The 21,000-nt window shown below is 51.4% G+C and overlaps 1 protein-coding gene across 5 annotated transcripts; it reads left to right on the top strand.

Annotated features, from left to right (window-relative positions):
• Positions 1 to 276: 276 nt before the first annotated feature.
• On the top strand, positions 277 to 18,006 carry VPS33B (VPS33B late endosome and lysosome associated). Of its 5 annotated transcripts, XM_045813089.2 has the most exons (24): positions 277 to 706; positions 3,218 to 3,363; positions 3,896 to 3,976; positions 4,329 to 4,390; positions 5,660 to 5,709; positions 5,898 to 5,965; positions 9,599 to 9,644; positions 10,677 to 10,771; positions 11,045 to 11,149; positions 11,557 to 11,653; positions 11,876 to 11,953; positions 12,156 to 12,229; positions 12,523 to 12,609; positions 12,801 to 12,891; positions 13,306 to 13,380; positions 13,625 to 13,689; positions 13,808 to 13,862; positions 14,876 to 14,922; positions 15,486 to 15,618; positions 16,226 to 16,299; positions 16,766 to 16,867; positions 16,954 to 17,122; positions 17,242 to 17,358; positions 17,632 to 18,006. In XM_045813089.2, exons 2-24 carry the CDS (start codon positions 3,313 to 3,315, stop codon positions 17,709 to 17,711), a joined length of 1,902 nt encoding a protein of 633 aa, XP_045669045.1. In that variant the 5' UTR covers positions 277 to 706; positions 3,218 to 3,312; the 3' UTR covers positions 17,712 to 18,006. The 5 variants fall into 5 exon arrangements, 4 of the variants coding, with proteins under 4 accessions (XP_045669045.1, XP_045669046.1, XP_045669043.1 ...); XR_006782538.2 differs by lacking the exons at positions 3,218 to 3,363; positions 17,632 to 18,006 and adding an exon at positions 16,576 to 16,615 and having other exon boundaries at positions 17,047 to 17,122; positions 17,242 to 17,303; XM_045813090.2 differs by lacking the exon at positions 3,218 to 3,363 and having other exon boundaries at positions 17,047 to 17,122.
• Positions 18,007 to 21,000: the final 2,994 nt, after the last annotated feature.

The raw sequence follows: 21,000 nt of genomic DNA, 5'->3' as shown, positions 1-21,000 counted from the left end.
CGAACCCCGAGTGGGTTTCGCCCATTTTACAAAGTTCTAAAAAATCTAGCTAAAGTGCCCAACCCTCGCTTGAGCAAGCTAGGAGAATTGGGTGTAGCCTTAAAGATTAGTTGAAGGTGGAATCCTTATGAGGGTAACACTCTCCGCTGGGCCGGTATGAAATTGGAAGGCTGACCCGTTGCCTCCCGTTTTGGAATGTCCCTTCCAGGGCGCCTTCCCCGTCCCGGTAGGCTAAGCGCTGGTTGAGCGCACGGGACTTCCGGGAGGTCTAGGAAGTAGCTTCTCTCTCTGGCAGGAGGCGGGGTTTTCTCCGCACGCCGCGAAATCTGTGGGTGTAGACAGGGATCCTGGCTACCGGCGGAGTGGACCAGGGAGGGGCGGGTCGGTACTGCGGCTGCTGATCCGGACGCGGGTCCTCCGAGACTGTGGCTGTCTGACCGAAGGGTGGCCATTCATTCGAGCGCAGGAGCGAGGGCCCCTTCGGGGGCTCTTTCGAACCGTGCCCAGGCCTTCAGGAGCGCCGCCCTGCGCTTACCCTGGGCTGCTGCCGACCTTCTCTGAGTGGAGGGCGTCGTCCTTCTTCCACCCCGCTGCTCCGGTGCCCGCTGCCATGGCTTTCCCCCATCGGCCGGACGCCCCAGAGCTGCCTGATTTCTCCATGCTCAAGAGGCTGGCCCGAGACCAGCTCATCTATCTGCTGGAGCAGGTCAGTGCCCGCCACACCTGGGGCCTTTTCTGCATCAACAGTTTAGCACTCAGTGGACGCGTAGTTCTTCCTTGGCGGAGTCCCCTTGATCTTCCAGGCCCTTGGTCTTGTCCTTGGAGCTTCTGTGGCAGGTCCAAAATGAAGCATTTAGGGAGGAAAACCAGAGGGCAGTAAGAGCTGCTTGGGACCTGGCAGAGAGTTAATGAAGTCACTTCTTTTTGGTACAGGCAAGGGAGGCACCACTCGTGCCCCGCATCACTGGGGATGGAACGATGGTTAAGACATCATTGTCCTTAAGGATCTACTCCAGTAGGAGCCTATGAAACACAGATTAGCACACACGGGGTATCGTGTGGTAAATGGGTGATACCTAGGGTGCCGGGAGCATTCAGAATAAGCAGTCATTTCTAGTTGGAGTGATCTAGGAATTTTAAGGAGCTGGATTGTGAAGAATAAGCGTATTTTCCTTGGAGATGGGGGCGCGTGTTCAGGCAGATGGACTGGTTGGTAGAAGCAAAGTTGAGGAACCAGGGAAGGAGAAGGCACATACAGGGAAGAGAGCAGTGAGAAGTTACGCAGTAGGCATTAGGCAGCCACTGAAGGTTTTCTTTCCCCACTTAAGGGGTGAAGCAATACTTGAAGATGATTCTAGGGGTGCCTGGGTGGCTCAGTCAGTTAAGCAGCTGCCTTCGGCTCAGGTCATGATCCTGGGGTCCTGGGGTTGAGTCCGGTATCAGGCTACCTGCTCAGTGGGGAGCCTGCTTCTCCCTCTCCCTCTGCCCCTCCCCCCAGCTTGTACTCTCTCTCTCAAATAAATAAATAAAATCTTAAAAAAAAAATGAAGATGATTCTAATAGCCATGTGTGGAGTGGGGTGAATGGGGAACAAGAATGTTAGGAGACCATAGATCAGGTGAAATTAGTGACAGTGGGAACGAAGGGAAAGGATGGATTTTTAAGTCATGGTGAAAGAAGACTCAAAGATTTACTGATTGTAAAGGTTGAGAGAGAAGCAAAGCTGAGTTTGAGATTTTTTACCTTGTGTTACTAGGAAAACAATGCTGTAGTTGTAATGCGTTATATGTATATTTACTTATTTAAATGTCCACGTTCCCTACTAGATTAGAAGACCCTTGAGGACAGGGAACATGTCTGTTTTATGCAGCACTGTGTACCTAGGGAGTAGCTAGCTTAGAGTCAAGCACATAGCATGTGTTTAGTAAATATTTTTAAATGAACATTGAATTAAATGAAAAAAAAAAGAATTAGAGGAAGGGGCTGATTAGTTTGGGTTTGGAAAGGGTGAAGATGCTAGTAGGAAATACTGCTTTTAACAGCCAGCAGATAGAATCATAGAGCTGCAGCTGGTTGAAGATGGGGACTTGGAAGAACCTCAGAGAACCTCAGGGGGTCTGGGACCAAATTTTGTATCTCTTTTATATGCCCCATAGTGGTAGTACAGTGATTGGCACGCAAAAGATGCTCAAACGTGTGAGAATTGAAAAGAGATGCTAGTTAAAGTCGCTTACAGGTGAGAAGCACGTGAAAGAGTAAATGAGACCAAGGACAGGGACCTGTACGTGGAGGTTGGGAGGAGTGGCCACAAGGGTGACTCACCATGGCCGATGCAGGTTTCTGTGCAATAATTTGCTCTTCAAACTGACTTCTGACTTAATTCTTGTTGACGGGCACTGCTGTTCAGGCTCGAGCCCTCAGAATCGTCTTTGACTCCCCCCCCCCCCATAGTTAACTGAACCAGTCGCTAAGTCCCAAGGATATTTCCTCACACCCAACTTTAGAGATTATACAGTAACACACATTATAGAGAAGGTAGAAGATAAGAGAAAGTATAAAGAGAAAAAATAGATACAAGCGCTGGTGACACTGTTAATTTCTTTCAGTTATTTAAAAACTTCTCTTACACATTCCGTGTACCTTTACCGTATTTTTGTTCACAGCACCACCAGCTTCAATCAGGTCCTCATTCATGGCTACATGCTTGGGCTGCCTGACTGTTGCTTTAACCACATAAGTGGACTCCCTGCCTCAGTTTCTCACGCCTCCAATCCATTGTACCCACAGTGCCCAGTGATCTAACTAAAACTTCCAGCTGAGTGGATGCTTCAAGGGCAAAAGCTTTCTGTTTTCCCTTGTTCATAGAGGATTGACGCCAAACTCCCTAACCTGACATTGGGGTCCTACATGCTCCAGTTCCAGTCAGCTGTTTCAATCCTGTCCCCCACCGATCCACTACATCAAGATTTCCCAGCCTCAGTGCCACCGACATCTGGGGCAGGTTAATTCTTTGCTGTCTTTGCGGGACTGTCCCGTGTTTAGCGACATCTCTAACCTCTACCCAGTAGATGGCAGTCAAACCCCTTGCCCCAAGTCAGATAGCCAAAAATGTCTCCAGACACTGCCCGAGGTCCTCATCCCTGCTTGAGAACCACTGCCCTACACTTACCTTATGCATCAGCCAAACCAAATTGCTTGTTCTGTCCTTACCATTCAGCCTGTTCTTGTGCCACGGCCTTTGCTGAATCGCCATCTTCTGTCACTGCCAGCACCCTACCCATTTGTCGAGGCCTAGTTGAGAGCAAACTTCTGATGACTTCCCTCTCTCTGCCACTCAGTGTGACCCCTCCTTCCCCTGGACACGTGAGACAGCAGGAATCTGATGGCAGGGATTTGGGTGGGAGAGTGGGTGGGTGGGTTTGGACTGTTCTGGGCTAAGTCTTCTGCATTGAACGTGGGTTATTTTTGTAATTAGAAGAAAAGAGCTACTTAGGAAGAGATGGCAGTTAGTTGAGGGGTTGCAGGATGCAAAGTGGGGCTTTGTCTGGTTTGGCTTTGTTCAGCAGGCAATAGGGGTGACTGGGGGGCAGATTGGAGGACAGAGCAATGATGCAGAACAAGGTCATGGGCGAGCGTTGAGTGGTTGAGTGATGAGGACTTAACCTTCGAGAAGGTGAAATAGCTCTCCACTGGCATAGAAACTGAGAAGACAAACTAGGCGAGTAAAGAAACGTCCGCTGTGGATACAGATAATAGACGAGGTGCTGGGGTGATGGAATGTTGCCTACCACACTGAGAGCTCAGTCTGTGCTTTTATTAAGTGGATGGCTGGACAAGCTCTCAGCCGAGGGAGCGTGTGTGGTCTATGAGTGACTCAATATACTGTGTCCTTCAGCTTCCAGGGAAAAAGGACTTGTTCATTGAGGCAGATCTCATGAGCCCTTTGGATCGGATCGCCAATGTCTCCATCCTGAAGGTACCTGCCCCTTTTCCCAGTGGACTCGGCCCCTCTTTCCTCGTGAAGCAGTTTTTCTTTAATCAACAATATGGATTACTAATGAGTGACTGCCCTTTTAGGGAAAATGCAGGGAAGCTGAATTGGGTGGATAAAGGGGGATTGATGCTGTGGTTTGGATTGGTTTTTAATTGTTTGGTTTTGGGGTTTTTTTCTGTTGACGGTTTAAGGAAAGTTCAGCAGGATGGTTGTCAGAGAGGCAGTTTGATTCCCAGGAGTAGCACGAAGAGGAGCCCTTACAGAAGTCCTCTTTGTGTCCTGCTGCGGGTTTCCAAACACTTACATGCATTGTCTTGTTGGGTTCTCTCTGTAGCAACACGAAGTCGACAAGCTGTACAAGGTGGAGAACAAGCCAGCCCTCAGCTCCAATGAACAGTGAGTGTCTGGGGGAGTCTGTCTGGGCTCCAGGCTGGAGGACGTCCCCGCACCTCTGCCTCCCGTCTGTCCTTGGCTGGGGTCTGGCGCCATGTTTCTGAGGTGGTTCACCTCCCTGCACTTTTGCAAGTTCACACCTGGGTTATGCTGTGCCCTCTTAACTGGTCTCCCTTCCACACTTTATCCCTGCCCTGTGCTCTCCTGTCTCTAATCCAGTCTGCCATCTCTAGCCAGATTGGTTCATCTTTCAAAAGTATCTTCATTATGCTCTTCTCAGGGACCTACAAGGCTTCCCTTACTCACTGACTAAAGTCCAGATGGCTCATCACAGATTCCAAGGCGGCCTCCAGCGAGGCTCACCCTGCCTTCTAGTCTGCTCTGTCGTGTGTCCCCTCAAGCCTCTGCTTGACACACACTTTCTTTTTCTTTCTTTCTTTTTTTTTAAGTTTTATTTATTTAAGTAATCTCTGCGCCCAGCGTGGAGCTCAAACTTGTGACCCCAAGATCAAGAGTCACATGCTCCGCTGACCGAGCCTGCCAGGCGCCCTGGCTCGCGCTTTCTCACGCCGCCCAACTGTGTGCGCGTTGCCTTTGCCCCCTGGCCGCTCTGCCTGCCGTTGTCTCCTGCGCTCGCTGCTCCTGCAAAAAATGCCTGGCCTTCCGGGCCCAGCGCCACCTCCTCCATGCAGCTCGGTGTCACCACTCCGGTCCAGGGTGCTTTCTTCCTCCTCTGGATTTCCATGGTGTTTAGTGTGTGTCCTGGTCACTTGGCACATAGTCACAGAGAGCCCATGTGACAGAGCCTGGCCTCCATTTTTATTTTTTATATTTTTCTATCTTAAGTAATGTTCATGCTCCTTTAGAGGAAAAAAAATCTCCTAGATACATGGAGAGTACCTCCATGAACCCCCGTTTGAAAAACACCATTTTATATACTTTCTTGTATTATTTTTAACAGTTGATTATCAACGTACCCCATACGTGTGTATCTGACTTTGCCCAATAGATTGTAAATTATGGGAGAGCAGGAGCTCCTGGGGCCGCCGTGGGCTGCGTACCAGTGGTGTCGAAGGGAGTCCTCTGTGCGCGGGATGTGGTTGGCCGAGAGCGCGGGCATAGCTTTGGCTAGGATGAGAACGATAGGCCTGGCGAGGAAGGCAAATGACAGAAGAGCTGACATTTCTGTTTCTTCTAAGCTGCTATCACCAACTGCATGATTTTTTTTTCACTGAGGTTTTTTTTGTTGTTTTTTTACTTTCTCTCCCGCAGGTTGTGCTTCTTGGTCCGACCCCGCATCAAGAACATGCGATACGTTGCCAGTGAGTATGCCGTGGCGCCACATGTAGTCCTAAGACCTGTGCCAAGATGAAGGGCCTAGGCCATAGGAGCTTTTAATGAGAAGAGATGGTTCGAATGGGCCCTACCACTCGGAGACGATGTCTGCGTCTTTGCTTCCAGTCTAACAGATGGCCCATGGCTTTCTGGGTTGCTTTCCTTCCTTCTGTAGGTCTTGTCAATGCTGACAAATTGGCTGGCCGAACTCGAAAATACAAAGTGATCTTCAGCCCTCAGAAGGTGAGTTTGGGTCCTGGCGGGAGTAGGAGAAGGTAGATCGGGACAGAAGGCTGGGAAGGGACTGGGGCGCATAGCTGTGTCTCCCCTCAAGCCAGTTATGTGTGACTGAACAGAATACCTGTCACGGTCTTGTCATTGACGTGGCCCTGATTGTTTAGCAGAGGCTCTGTCATCGAACTGCGCCGGTTACAGATGGTGGAGTGTGAGAGGTGTTCTCTATGTAGACTTCTTCTGAAGCAGAGCCTGCCGGGTACCCCTTCTAACTCACGTTTCTGTAGAGTGATGTGCACTACGTCATGTGATTTTGTCCCTTTATCCCTTCCACAATAAATGATAAATCATTACTTCTCCACGCTCACCCAAGGCATGTGGCCGGCTGCCCCTGGGTTGCTAGAACCATAGCCAGGTACTTTGCAAAGGCCCTTTCTTACACGAGAAAGGAGCTTGGAGACCATTGCACTGACCCCAGCTTTGAGCCTCTGGGGGAAGCGAAGCCCGCAGTCACAGTGAGTTAGCATCGCCAGGCCAGGTCTCTTGCGTCTATTTTCGCTCAAGAGTTGTAGCGTTTGGTGATCCTGGCATCTCCGTTCCCTGATTCCATCAAGCTCCGCTCTCACCCCTGCGTCAGCAAGCTGCACTGTGTCTTCGCACACGGCCTGCCCCGGGCCTGTGCGGCTGTACCAAGGGGTGCACGCCGCATGGAGAGCGGATAGAAATTCGAGTTGAAAGGACAAGGATTTATTCTTTTTCAGTCTTTCCCAAAAAGTTCCAGAGAAAGTAGAAGCAGTAGCTCAGTGTGAGACGCTGAAGCCCAACTGGGGGACTCCTTGCGTTAGCACCTGTTACCTGTGTGCTCTGGGATAGGTTATTTAACTGCTCTGCGGCTCAGTTTTCTCATCTATAAAATGGGGTTGATAGTAGTACTTACCTTTTTTTTCAGCCCTGGTGAGGAAGGCAACAGGGCTGAACATTTTATTCTGTTTTTTATTTTAATTCCCATGTAGTTAACAGTGTTCTGCTAGTTTCAGGTGTGGGATATAGGGGTTCAACAGTTCTGTACATCACTCAGTGCTCATCCCGATAAGTGCAGTCTTGACCCCCTTCACCCATTCCTCCCCTCCCCCCGCTCACCTCTCCTCTCGTGACCATCAGTTCTCTCTAGTTAAGAGTCTGATTTTTGGTTTCCCTCTTTTTTTCTTCATGTTTGTTTTGTTTCTTAAATTCTACATATGAGTGAAATCCTATGGTATTTGTCTTTCTCCAGCTTATTTCTCTTAGCATAATACTCTCTAGCTCCATCCACGTTGTTGCAAATGGCAAGTACTTGCCTCTTTTAATTTAAATGACTTTTAGTTTTTGTTAGGAAATCTAGTGAAATTACAGGCTTATATTGTTTTCTCATCACATGGAAGGAATAAGAAGAAAGAGCTAATTAGAGCTAAAAAAAATCTAATTAGATAGGATGTGAGACAGAGAAAATTCATCGAAATATCAATTTTGTTTTTCTGTGTAAGAGGGAGGCTTGTAGGATTATTTGAAACTGTTAACCAACTTGTTCCATTCCCTGTTTAAACAGATCTCTCCTTGGAAGTATAATTTGAAAAAAGGGCCTTTATAAGACTCCAAAAACTAAAATTTATTGCCACAGCTCCTTTAATAACATTTATTTTTTTTTAAAGATTTTATTTATTTTTTCGACAGAGATAGAGACAGCCAGCGAGAGAGGGAACACAAGCAGGGGGAGTGGGAGAGGAAGAAGCAGGCTCACAGCGGAGGAGGCTGATGTGGGGCTCGATCCCATAACGCCGGGATCACGCCCTGAGCCAAAGGCAGACGCTTAACCGCTGTGCCACCCAGGCGCCCCATCTAATTAGATTTTTTGACCTAATTTTGTATCGCAGGACAGTCTCCCTCAGTAGCTGTAGGGAAGAGGGAATCTCTCTCTTCCTGAGACTCCTTTTGTTAATTATGAAGATGGGCAGATTTCGATCTGGGTTCTGGAAGTCCATTAGTTAGCACTAAAAGTGGGCCTGCTGTTATCAGTTTCACTGACAGAACGGAGTGAGGGATGCGGCCCCTGCCTGGCTCGGTCTGTAGAGCACGTGACTCTTGATCTCAGGGTTGTGAGTTTGAGCCCCACATTGGGCATAGAGCCTACTTAAAAAAAAAGAAAGAGAGAAAGAAAGAAAGGGGTGAGGGGTGAATTGGATTCTTCTGTGTTAAGTAAAATAAGGAGCACGTAGGATTAATCTTCCGCATCTTGTGGAGTCATCACGAGGACCAGGAGAGGTAATCCTGATAAAACACTAGCAACAGTGCCTCGCACGTGTAAAATGTATAATGCGCATCGGCTGTTACCATCACCGTCATTATCAAATGGGAGTGCTCCTCCCTCCTTCCTCACTGCCTCCAAGTATGTCGCCTTCTTCCCACTTGCCTCAAAGGAGGAAGTGACCCTGGCCTCTTCCCTCCCCGATCCGCCGGTTCACCTGTGGTCCTGGCCCCATGCCCACGTTCCTTCTCTACCGTCTTGCTTTGTTGGGTGGATTCTTTCTCTTTGTCTTCAACCATGTCTATCCCTTTTTTTTTTTTAAGATTTTATTTATTTGAGAGAGAGTGCATGAGCAGAGGGGAAGGGTAGAGGGAGAAGCAGACTCCATGCTGAGCAGGAAGTGCAATTCAGGACTCGATCCCAGGACCCCCAAGATCATGACCTGAGCCGAAGGCAGATGCTTAACCAACTGAGCCACCCAGGCGCCCCATGTCTGTCCCTTCTAAGTAACTCTCCCTGCTTCATGTCTTCTCCCTGTCAGGGGCTCTCCCTTCTGTTGTGTGGAGACTTGTGTCAAGAGTTCTTGCTGCCATGGCTCCTGCGTCCTCACCCCCGCCTTTAAATCGAGTCCCACTAGGGCTCTGTTGTCAAACCCAGTGATGCCTGCTTGCTGCTCGTCCTGCTTAATGTCCCTGGCATTTGACGCTGTGGCCCGTTCTTCCTGAGACTGACCTTTCCTGCCCTTAGAGGAGCTGCGTCCCCCTGTTCCCGCCTCCGTGTCATCTTTCTGTCTGCTCCGCAGGAGTTGCCCTGTGCACCCGTTTAATTGTGGTGTTCCCTAGAACCCTTTCCTTAGCGCTTGTGTCCCTCTGTGTTCTTTTCTCTTGGACAAACCACCCTCCTTAAATACGCTGTGCCGTGGACCCCCAGACCTCTCTCAGTGACTCTAGGGGTCTCCTGGACATGTCCTACCCTGGCCTCGCTGCACAGCACTGCTCCTGCCCTGCCACCCGGCTCACCCCCTGGTTTCTGAGGTGCACTCTTGCCTTCCCCCCATGTCTGCCTGCTGCATGTGCACCTTTCGGTGATGCTGAAATACCTTCTCCTTTGTGGGGCTTCCCAGTCTCGCAGGGAGACAAGAGCAGTGGGCTTAATACATAAATAAAGTGGATAAAGGGAAACAAAGCCCTGGGCTAGATGGTCCCAGTGGTCCTTCCTGTTGTCCCTAAGAGTCCAGGCTCTCTTGTCGTCGTCACTGGGTTCAGTAGGTATTGTCCTCAGCAGTGACTGTGGAGGAACGCCAGAGAGATGGAAAGAACAGAGAAGAAGCCGGTCACCAACCACTCCCTTTTGTCTTTCAGTTTCATGCTTGTGAGATGGTGCTGGAAGAAGAGGGAGTCTTTGGAGGTGAGAGGAGGCGGCCGTGAGTGGAGACGGGGAGAACATGCGGGAAGAAGGGAGGAAATATCGCTGGGCCCCTCATCTCTACCTGTTGGCCTGGGGGCAGGGGAGGTTCCTGACTACGTGGAGCGGGACAGGGCCCTGAAGGGAAGGCTGAAGGGGGTCCCGGGTGCTGCCATTCCCCCCTTTCTGAGACTCCCACAAGGAAAATATGTGCCTTCCCTCCCTCCATTCTGCGTTCAGCGCTGACCTGGGCACCATGCCCCCTGCTGGAGATCCCGCCCTGGCGCCAAAATCCTCGGTGGTGGTGGCCTTCTGCTGTTAGCCCCTTCCTGGCCCCTCAGCCTCACTGTGTGCAGCTCCCTCCTTTCTCCTGACTCTACCCTCCAGCCGTGGGCACTTCCTACTTGCTTTTCCTGTGGTCTAGAATATTCTCCACCTCAGCTTTTTTTTTTTTTTTCATACCCAAATCTCACTCAAATTCTAAGTGTAAATGTCGCTTCTTTAAGGAAGTCTTTCCTATACTCCTGTACTTTTCCTGGGCCCCGCGTAGCTGCGGTTCGATCTCTGAAACATTCGTGCTTCCAGATTGCTGTTGTTCTTTGGAGCACAACTGTAATGAGATGTGTCTGGTGTGTATCTCTCTCACTAGATTGGGACTCTCTCGCCGACGATGGGGAGCATGTCCGTTCTACTCCCGCACCCCCAGTGCTGGGCCTAGTGCCTGCACAGATGTGGCTTTCTGTCAGTATTTGTCGATTAGAATGAGTGTTTCCTCGGCACTTCCGGTCGGCAGTCGAATGAGAACATGCCCCTCTCACATTGTAGGACAGGCCGTGGTGTGCACGTCTCCTTTTGTTATCTGACCATGAACCGCCTTTAAGGCACAGACTGTCTCCTCTTTGAGTGTCCGTGCTTAGTGCAGGGCTGGGCATGTGGCAGGCGCTCAGATATTTCTGCGTCACCACGGCGGACCTTCTCTCTCAGTGTGGAGCCCTGTGCCTTCTGCCGGGAGGCTGATGCTCTCTGTACCCGCAGATGTGAGCTGTGACGAATGGGCCTTTTCTTTGCTGCCTCTTGATGTGGATCTGTTGAGCATGGAGCTCCCAGAATTTTTCAGGGACTACTTCCTGGTAAGTGCAGGGTCCTTGGGTCTTGGCATCGACAGGTGGGGACACACATGGGGTCCGTGTGGGCTGGAAACATGGACATAACCTTCCTGTAATTCCTATAATTTATCACGAGGGCGAGTGTTTTGCAGGACTTCCTTTGGGGCCAGTCACAATGAGAGCCTTCAGGCAGTCCCCACACCCGGCCTTCCTGCTCCCGGGCTGCGAGGGCTAGCCCCTTTCCAGATGGGTCCGTTGGGCTGAGCCATATCTCTGTGGCCCGTCTGGTTCCTGCAGGAAGGAGACCAGCGCTGGATCAACACTGTGGCGCAGGCCTTGCACCTTCTCAGCACTCTCTACGGGCCCTTCCCCAACTGCTACGGGATTGGCAGGTGCAGCAAGGTGGGTGCTGGCGGTGCTGCGGTCCCGATGGCCCCGTCGTACCCATTCTCTGCCTACCGTGGCGTGCCCAGGAGCATCTGTGATCAGAGCTATATTCTTTAGCTTGCTTTTATTGTTCTAGAAGAGTTCCTCAGAGAGGAGGACTTGTGTGACTGACAGAGAGGCAAGAGCCGGGACCTCCAGATAGCACTCCTAAGTCTTTTCCGGGGGCAGAGATAGTCCTTCATCGGCAGGGGGAAGGCTGGGAGGGGTGGGCACAGATGGGAGTGCAGTGGGTAGTGGTGTTAATAATTAGCTCCCCTCTTGGGGTCAAGGAGAGGTGTCACATGGAAAGGAGTTGGCTTCAGTAGGTGTGGGCTGCAGCAGGGACCTGGACACGAGACTGAGAATGTCTTGGTCCCTGGCAGATGTCCTACGAATTGTGGAGGAAACTGGAGGAGGAGGAGGATGGCGAAACCAAGGGCCGAAGGCCGGAGATTGGACACATCTTCCTCCTGGACAGAGGTAAACGATGCTCAGCGCTCCTGTCGTCTCCGGACCCTCGAAGACATGGGGATCCGGCCAACGTGGTGGCCCAGTTAGGATCCTCAGGTCGGGGCTGTGAATGGCCGCGCTGATCGGGAGCACAGCGCTTGGGCCCCGTGGAGGCCCGGGAGCTGATGCCGAGTGAACTGGGGAGCCGCGTAGGAAAGGGAGGACCCTCACGGCCAGGGATCTCGGTTTCAGATGTGGACTTCGTGACGGCCCTTTGCTCCCAGGTGGTTTACGAGGGCCTGGTGGACGACACCTTCCGCATCAAGTGTGGTAAGTGGCATCTTGGCGAGGTGGAGGGGGTCCTCAGCTCCCGGGGCCTCCCGCAGGGGGCAGGGCTTGTGGGAGAGCCTCAGACTCGGAACAAACTGCTGGCTTCCGGATAGTTTGGGGGACTTTGAATGCAGTTCAGGAAAGGGGAGGAGAGGGAAGGCCTCCCTGGAGGTCCTCATAGCTGCTCCCTCTGCTCTCAAAGGGAGTGTCGACTTTGGCCCAGAAGTCACATCCTCTGACAGGAGCTTAAAGGTTCTACTCAATGCTGAGGACAAGGTGAGGGTATGGGTGCTGGCTGTGGATTACCCTGGGGCCACTGTTGGCCCGAGGCCGTGGGCCCGGCTCTGGGAGGGGAGGCTGAGCCTGTGGGAGAGGGATCCCCCCCAGGAGCGAGCGTACCCTGGAACCCAATAGCTGGTGCTTGACATACACTTGTGACACAGCTCAGCTTCCTCTGCTTTTGCTAGAACAGCCGGGCACTCCTCTTGTGCTCCCATTGCACTACTGAGGGAGGAGGGACTGGTTAGGGTTCTCTCTGGTAAGCTGTTGCTGTCTTGTTCCCCTTGCAGGTGTTTAGTGAGATTCGTAATGAGCACTTCTCCAACGTCTTTGGCTTTTTGAGCCAGAAGGCCCGGAACTTGCAAGCTCAGTATGACGTGAGGCTCCAAGCCCGGGCTCCTCCGTGTTGTTTCCCCAGTGGCTTCCCAAGGCTGCTGCCCTTTGGCTTCCTTCTGATAGGATGACAGCCCCCTGTCTTTCCTCCTGGAATCGGGGGGAAGCTGAGGGAGGGTGGTGGCCGTGCATGTCTGACGGCAGGAGAGGCTGACCTTATGGGGACCTCCCCCAGCGCCGGAGAGGCATGGACATCAAGCAGATGAAGAACTTCGTGTCCCAGGAGCTCAAGGGACTGAAACAGGAGCACCGCCTGCTGAGCGTCCGTAGGTTTCAGCCTGAGCGGAGGGCGAGGGTCTGCTGCAGAGATCTGCCCTGGGGTGGAATGCTGTTTACCCAGCACGTCGTGGTCTCGTTTCGTCTGAAGTGGGAAGAAGCACTTCTGCATTTTGCCTTAAGAACTTCTTACTCTTGGGGCGCCTGGGTGGCTCAGTCGGTGAAGCATCTGCCTTCAGCTCAGGTCATGATCTCAGGGTCCTGGGATCGAGTCCCCGTGGGGCTCCCTGCTCGTGGGGCGTCTGCTTCTCCCTCTGCCCCTCCCGCAACTCATGGTCTCCCTCTCTCTCTCTCTCTCAAATAAGTGAATAAAATCTTTAAAAACGTTTTTATTCTTCTGGACAATAAAGGCATATCCTACTGGAACCGGGAATATGTCAGCTTGCTTTTTGTCCTGTCTGCAGATATCGGGGCCTGTGAATCCATCATGAAGAAGAAGACCAAGCAGGACTTCCAGGAGCTCATCAAGACTGAGCATGGTAGCTGTGGGGGCCGTGCCCGCCTCCTTCCCATGCTTCTGCTTCCCTTGCTCCCAGCACCGCCCCACCCAGCAGAGATGCTCTTGGGCTCCTTCCAGCTGATGCTGGCTGGGTGGGATGCTAGTTCCTGCAGAAGTCCGGGGGTCCCTTAACCTCCCCCCAAGCATGGAGAAAGATGGGGAGATGCTGTTGGCAACAGCTAAGCTGCCTCTGCCGTAACGGGCCCTCCTCTGCTTCCTCACAGCGCTGCTGGAGGGCTTCAACATCCGGGAGAGCACCAGCTACATCGAAGAACACATAGACCGGCAGGTGAGCGGGTGGCCGGGGTTGCTGGGAACCGTGTGTCACGGTGGGCTTGGCCTCCACAGAAGGAAGAGGAGAGAAGACCATGTGTCACAGAATTCTCTAGGACTTTCTTCTCGTGCAGGTGTCGCCTATAGAAAGCCTTCGCCTCATGTGCCTTCTGTCCATCACGGAGAATGGTGAGCCCCTGGAACCAGAGACGCCAGACTGAAAAACTGCACCTTAGGGATAGAAGGATTCATTTTGAATGACAGAGATAATATCCTAGCAGACAGAACGTTTCCCAGTAACTGCGTGGATTCTTTCCCCGGAAGATAAAGCGATCTTTGTTCGGAGTGAGACATCCCGAGGGCCTGGGGTCATTTAGTGTCCCAACCCTGAGTAGGACCACACCCAGCGCCCCCCGCACCCCCCCCCCGGGACAAGTGCTGACACATCTTAGGACTGCAGAGGCTCAGTGCAGAGTGGCATTTCTCTCTCTCTTCCATCTGGCCGCCCACCTTCCACGAGCTTTCATAATAAAGAGACAGTCCAGGAAAAGGGGACAGCCATACGATTTTGTAAACATTTCCAAAAGCTCAGATTCTGCAACTTTCTGTGGCACAACTTTCAACCTGTTTATGCAACCTTTTCACCTGTTTTTTGTTGTTGTTTTGATTGGAAGTAGAGTTGACACACGATGGAACATGAGTTTCAGGTGTACAGCACAGGGATGGGGCAAGTGTGGAGTTGTGCTGGGCTCCCCACAAGTGCAGCTAGTACAGTACCATTGGCGGTCCTCCCTGTGCTGTGCTGTTCGTCCCCGTGACTTGACGCCCGTTCTTCATACCTCACTGGAGGAAAGCACCTCAGACTGCACTCCCTGACCTCATCCGAACACTTGTCCTATTCCTCGGTAGCTTGTAAAGCAGTTTGCAGTAGCTCTGGCCCCAAGCCAGGAAGCAATGTGCCCAAGTCCCTTCGCCTCCCTCCTGCCCCATCCCTCCACCATCCCCACCGATAAACAAGCTTAAATTTAGGAGTCAGTTTAGAATCAACTGGCTGGATGCAAGGTTAACATTTACTGAATCCTTCCTCCTGATAAGGGTGGTTTGGGGAGCAAGAGGGTAGGTGGGTGGGTTGGTATGGCTGTTGATTTCAGGACACCTCAGCTGGTGTTCGCGTGAACCTGTCTTGTCTTCCTGACCCTCAGGTTTGATTCCCAAGGATTACCGATCTCTGAAAACACAGTATCTGCAGGTAAGGCCGGAAGAGTGCACTCCGGAGGGATCTGGGTGGAGGGAGGTCATTGGACACTTCTGAAAGAGGCAGAAGAAATGGCCCCTTTCCTGTCTGCATCTCCATCTTGTTCCCGATCTGGCCTCCCTCTTAGAGCGTCTCGGCACAGTCAGCCTCTCAGCATGCAGAGACCCTCCCACTGCCCTTGTCTCCCCCACTCCCTGCTCTCTTGGTGGGTGGCCAGTGCTGGAGAGCTGGAGCCATAGAGCTATCGGACCAGGGGTTGAGTTCTCACCCCTGGGGCTCTTCCTCGCTTTTGCGTCTTGTGAGGGGTTGATATGGCTTTCCTTCCAGGTCTTTCTCTAGTCTTACCACATCAGTGAAGCCCTCCCTAGCACCCTCACATCAACGACCTTCTCTGTTCTCTCATAGTTTCGTGCTTTTCTCTTTCTCCTTTGGTGTTTGGTTATTTCTTTAGGGCACAGGATGCATAGCCCTTCTGTCCCTCACCTCCATATCACCTGACAGAGGTAGACCTTGGTGTGGTGGATGCTCGGTAAATGGCTGAATTGCATTTTCTTCAGAGCTATGGCCCCGAGCACCTGCTAACCTTCTCCAATCTGCGGCGAGCGGGGCTCCTCACGGAGCAGGCCCCGGGGGACACCCTCACAGCTGTGGAGAGTAAAGTGAGCAAGCTGGTGACGGACAAGGCTGCAGGTGAGCAGGGAGCACTTCCTCAGCCGGAGTCCCCTCTTCTTGCAGCAGCCAGAGTGCCGTGGGAGGGAGGCAGCGAGCTGGGGAAGGAGGACGTGATTCTCCACGCTTCCTGGCGTTACTGCTGCTTCCGCTAGCAGGAGCACATTCCCTTTATTGAACACTTACCATGTGCCGAGACCTGTAGATACCAGTTTCTCACGTAATCCTCTCAAACGTAAGCTTATCACCTCCACTTTCTAGAGAAGGAAACAGGTTGAGTGAGGTTAAGTGACTTGTTCAAGGTCCCTCGGTGAGTAAGTCAGATTTGAACCCAGGTCGGCTGACTCCGAGCCCCACGCACCTCACCAGTGAGCTCGGGTCACTCTGGAGCTTGCGCTGAGCAGGTGGCTGGGACCCCGCAGGAAGACTGTGGTGGGGTGAAGGGTGGAGAGTGTCTTGATCAGTTCCAGGGAATTTTAGGTGAACGGCTTTGAGGAGGGCCTTGAGATGTGAGCGGTCCTGTTACTTGTAAGGTCCTGCTATTTGTCATTTCCTGAGTGGTGTCACCTGGGGCAGGGTCAGGAATCCGTCGCTCTTCGATGAAATCCAGCACAGATTTCCTTCCCAGGAAAGATTACTGATGCCTTCAGTTCTCTGGCCAAGAAGAGCAATTTCCGTGCCCTCAGCAAGAAGCTGAATTTGGTACGTAGATTCGGGATGGATGGGGAGCCGTGGGTCCAGGCCTTTGCGGAGTACTCTGAATCCCCAACATCACTTCCTTGTTTTGTTTTTATAAAGAGCCTTTCGTTCGGTAGCATCATAGCATAAGCTTAATTTAATGATGAGACGAGACACAAAGATTCATTCACTTAATAAACCGATAATAAACCAGTGCCAGAGGATGGGCCGAGTGCCACATCAGTGACAGACATGTCCCCTGTCACCAGGCGATCGGCAGTGGGGCATCTTTCTTTCCAGCTCTTCGTAGGGAGCCTGGGGAGCTCGTTCAGGAAAATCGGTGGGTACTGAACAAAAGCTTTAGGGCTTTTACCAGTTTTCCCTTTAGCTGAAATAAGGCCTATTGGTTGGGATGTGCTTTTCTCTGACCGTGTAAAAAGCTGGAGAGAGGAGTTGTCACGTGCCTCACATAGTCCCCGTTGCCCTTTAGATCCCACGTGTGGACGGCGAGTACGATCTGAAAGTGCCACGGGACATGGCCTACGTCTTCAGTGGGGCTTATGTGCCCCTGAGCTGCCGACTCATTGAGCAGGTGAGAATAAGCGAGCCGCCCCCATCCGTGTTTCACTCTCTGCTTTCCCTTGGTCCCTGGCCTGTCCCGACCTTCCACCACCCCAGGAACTAACGAGACGTGACAGTCTGGCCGCTGCGACCTTCCCTTCCTCAGCCGGACAGAGTCTCAGACTCGAACCCCCTGCTCGTGCCTCCCAGGTGCTGGAGCGGCGGAGCTGGCAGGGTCTGGACGAGGTGGTGCGTCTGCTCAACTGCGGCGAGTTGGCCTTCACAGGTGCGCAGTGCCGGCCCTGCGGCCAGGGTGGGAGGGGACGGCTGGGACAGGACAGGGGGCCGGGGGCGCCCCCAGCGCCGGCGCGCCAGGGAAGAGCTGAGTCGGGCCGATCTGCGCAGACATGACCAAGGAAGACAAGGCTTCCAGCGAGTCCTTGCGCCTCATCCTGGTGGTGTTCCTGGGTGGTTGCACGTTCTCGGAGATCTCAGCCCTCCGGTTCCTGGGCAGGGAGAAAGGTAAGAGAGACCAGGAAGGGGGTCCGGGGGACAGAGGGCGGTGCTCAGAAGGCTTCTCGACGGGTCCCTGGGCACCACTTGCTGTGGTCTAGCTGCGGGCTCAGGAGCGGGGAGCCCAGTTCTACCCAGCGCGGCATGTCATTGTCATGCCCGAGAGCGTGGCACTGTTAGCTGCTGCGCTGGTGCAGCCGGGGCTGTGGAACTGGAGGGCTGAACCGGGCTGGGGCGGGGGGGGCCTCATCTGCTCTTAGTCATGTATTTTTGACTCCATAGGGTACAGGTTCATTTTCCTGACAACGGCAGTCACAAACAGTGCTCGCCTCATGGAAGCCATGAGTGAGGTGAAAGCCTGACGTTCTCCCTGCTGGGTTGATGTCTTCCCTGGACACATTTCCCAACGGGATGCAAGAATTTGGTCCCAGCTGCTAACCAAGTGTCCACCAACTACCCTACTAAGAGCCGGGGAGCACGAACTTACTCGGGAGTTAGAGAAGTTATCTGAGGAGAGCGCTCACTTCCAGCCCCCAGCATATGTCTCCCTGTTTTGTGTATGGAGTACAGCTTGTGCTGAAAAGATGCGAGGAGGAAGAGGTATCTTTTGCTAAATCCTGTTTGAGTATCATTGTAAATAAAGCCTCTACTCTCCAATGTCATGTTTAGTTCTCGACACACACTTCCGTCTTCGTAGCGAAGCCCAGGGCGCTTCATGGGTTCTGTGGTCTGGACTCTGCGGTAGCTCTGGGCCTGGTCTGCTTCTCTCCTGACACGTGCCCTGCCCCAGAGTTTCCTCAGCTGCAAATGACGGGGATGGATTAGATAGGCGATCAGTAAGCACCCTTCCAATTCTAAAATTCTGCGGTTCATTGTACTTTACCTTTTTTTTTTTTTTGAAGATTTTATTTATTTACATGACAGAGAAGGAGACAGCCAGTGAGAGAGGGAACACAAGCAGGGGGAGTGGGAGAGGAAGAAGCAGGCTCTCAGAGCGGAGGAGCCTGATGTGGGGCTCGATCCCAGGACCCTGGGATCACGCCCTGAGCCGAAGGCAGACGCTTAACGACTGAGCCACCCAGGCGCCCCCGTACTTTACTTTTTTAAGGAAACCTTTGCCCAGCGTGGGGCTAAGACTCATGACCCTGAGGTCAAGGGTCATGCGCTCTACCAGCTGAGCCAGCCAGGTGCCTCTCCGTGATTCATTATACTTTAGAAAAGATGAGTTTGTTACTGTTTTAACTCCAGGAGGCACTTCAGTATTAAGCTGTTGTCTCTTACTGCAGAATGAAGGATTGTGTCCTATTAGAGCAGGGTCCGGCATCAGCACACCGTGCTCCTAAAAAGGTCACCAGTGCCCCCTCAATTGCTGATTTTAGTGGTCTTTCTCTCCCTGACCTTTTAAAAATTGTGAACTGTAATCACATCCATCAGTCTCTTTTTGGTCCTCCTCTAACTTGACCTCCCTGATAACTGCTTTTCCTTTCCGCTGTTCACCTTCCATGAGACTCTTTTGTCGTCCTCGTGTGGTCTGCCGGGGTGTGCTTCCGTCTCCTTGGATTACTTGTCTCTGCCTATCCCCTCTCTGTCCTTTGTTGTCAGCTGCTTCCAGATCTCAAGCCTTCTACTTCCTGCAGAGCTTCACGCTAGTATTTCCAACGGGGTCAGTTCCACAGGCCCTTCAAACTCAACATGTCTAAAAGAAACTCTCAAACTGAACCTCCTGTCCTCACTTTGAACCCCCCGATCTGCTCCTCTTCCTGTATTCGTGTAGTTGACACCTTCATCATCTACCCAAGTTTCGTTTATGAAAGAAATTACAACCTTGACCTCAGATGTTTTCTTTTATCCCCCACATTCAGCTGGTCCCACTACCCATTATTTCTAAATGTTTCTGGCTCTTCCTCTCCTCACCATCCCCATGCCAGAGAGCCTTACTATTTTTTGCCCGGGTTTTTGCAACTGTCCCTCCCAATCCCTCTGCTTCCTGTCTGCCACTTACTAAAGGAAAGATCCAAATCTGGGTTGTTGGATCATCAAAACTATTCTTTCCACAGAGGAGTGCTGTGTCGGTGCATATTCCAAAGAAAATGCACGCCTCTAGAATTTTTACAATTTTTACATCAGAATTCTTACAATTTTTATGTGAAGCTAGTGTGCGAGATCAAAGACACTGCCGACAGGGCTGTTAGTCTGTATAAAGAATATGTGTCGGGGGGCGCCTGCCTCAGTCGGTTAAGCGTCTGCCTTTGGCTCAGGTCATGATCTTGGGGTCCTTGGATTGAGCCCCACATCAGGCTCCCGGCTCAGTGGGGGGTCTCCTTCTCCTTCTCCCTCTGACCCTCCCCCTGCTCGTGCTTTCCCTCTCTCTCTGTCTCTCTCATAAATAAATAAATATATGTGGCAGTCAGATGACGATTCTGTGACCAAGGGAATTGACTGTGGCAGCACACTGCACTTACGTTCTAGAACAGTGCTGTCCAATCCTGTAACGGTCCTAATTTAAACACACATCACACAGTGTTTTACATGCTGGGTATATGCTCTGGGTGCGTACCTTCCAGTGTTCTATGACTTCATTGGCTTCAGAACTACAGTGCAAAGGACATGATAGCAAAATTGTCTTATCTCTGGGGACTTACGATGCTGGCCCTGGGAACATGCCTGAAGATCACAACTTTTTGAAGCTTTCTGAATAACTTCCAAGTTAATCAACAAAACGCAAATAAATTTAAAAAGTGGTGTCTGCGGCTCACTCCGTCAGCTGTGGGAATGTTTGGCGTGCTGCTGACAAGTTAAAGGATGTTGAAAGCTCCAATTAAATCCTTCTTAGAGTGAGAGAAACAGGGTCCTGCAGGTGAAGCAAACAAGCATCCTTTACTTTTTCTTCATGGAAAAGGCAAATGAAAAGGAGTCACAGAAGTCATAGATTGCCAATACACTCCGGGAAAATGTGCGATTTCAGCTATAATCCAGCAAGTGCAGATCAAACAAGGGAATAACTTTCTGCCTGTGACAGCGGTTAAGCGTCTGCCTTCGGCTCAGGGCGTGATCCTGGCGTTAGGGGATCGAGCCCCACATCAGGCTCCTCCGCTATGAGCCTGCTTCTTCCTCTCCCACTCCCCCTGCTTGTGTTCCCTCTCTCGCTGGCTGTCTCTATCTCTGTCGAATAAATAAATAAAATCTTAAAAAAAAAAAAACTTTCTGCCTGTGAAACTAGCAGAGATTTAAAAGGACAGTAATACTCAGAGCTGTTGAGGGTGCAAGGCTTCCTTAGTGGAAAGGATAAATTCAATCCTTCTGGAAAGAGCGTTCAGTAGCTACTCTTCTAGGAATCAAATGTAAGAAAATAATGCGAGATGCGGATTTATGTATGAAGACATTTATTTGTAAAAATTACAACCTAAATATCCATTGATAGCAAAACAGTTGAATTAAGAGATACTTCCAGCCACGATATCATGCAACTGTGAATCACTGGAAAACAAAGCTATATATAAGCATTTAGGGATGTAGCATATGTTCCGCGAAAAAAGGATACAAAAGGGCTTTGATGTCGATTTTGAGTTTTAAAGTTTTCTTACAACTAACCATATAAACCCCTGTATTTTGAAAGAACCATGGAGGTTCTTGAACCTGTGTGAAAGAATC

This window comes from Ursus americanus, chromosome 28 (assembly GCF_024610735.1).
Source record: "Ursus americanus isolate L20-20 chromosome 28, mUrsAme1.1.p, whole genome shotgun sequence".
Classification (NCBI taxonomy): Eukaryota; Metazoa; Chordata; class Mammalia; order Carnivora; family Ursidae; genus Ursus; species Ursus americanus.
The sequence above is the reverse complement of the archived record's forward strand: the minus strand, read 5'-3'. Positions and strand labels throughout refer to the sequence as shown.

Coding starts and splice junctions, on each gene's coding strand:
- VPS33B (XM_045813087.2), top strand. CDS start 611: ATGGCTTTCCCCCATCGGCCGGACGCCCCAGAGCTGCCTGATTTCTCC. Junction 5,966..9,598: donor TGATCTTCAGCCCTCAGAAG/GTGAGTTTGGGT, acceptor TTTGTCTTTCAG/TTTCATGCTTGTGAGATGGT. Junction 13,690..13,807: donor AAGAACACATAGACCGGCAG/GTGAGCGGGTGG, acceptor CTTCTCGTGCAG/GTGTCGCCTATAGAAAGCCT.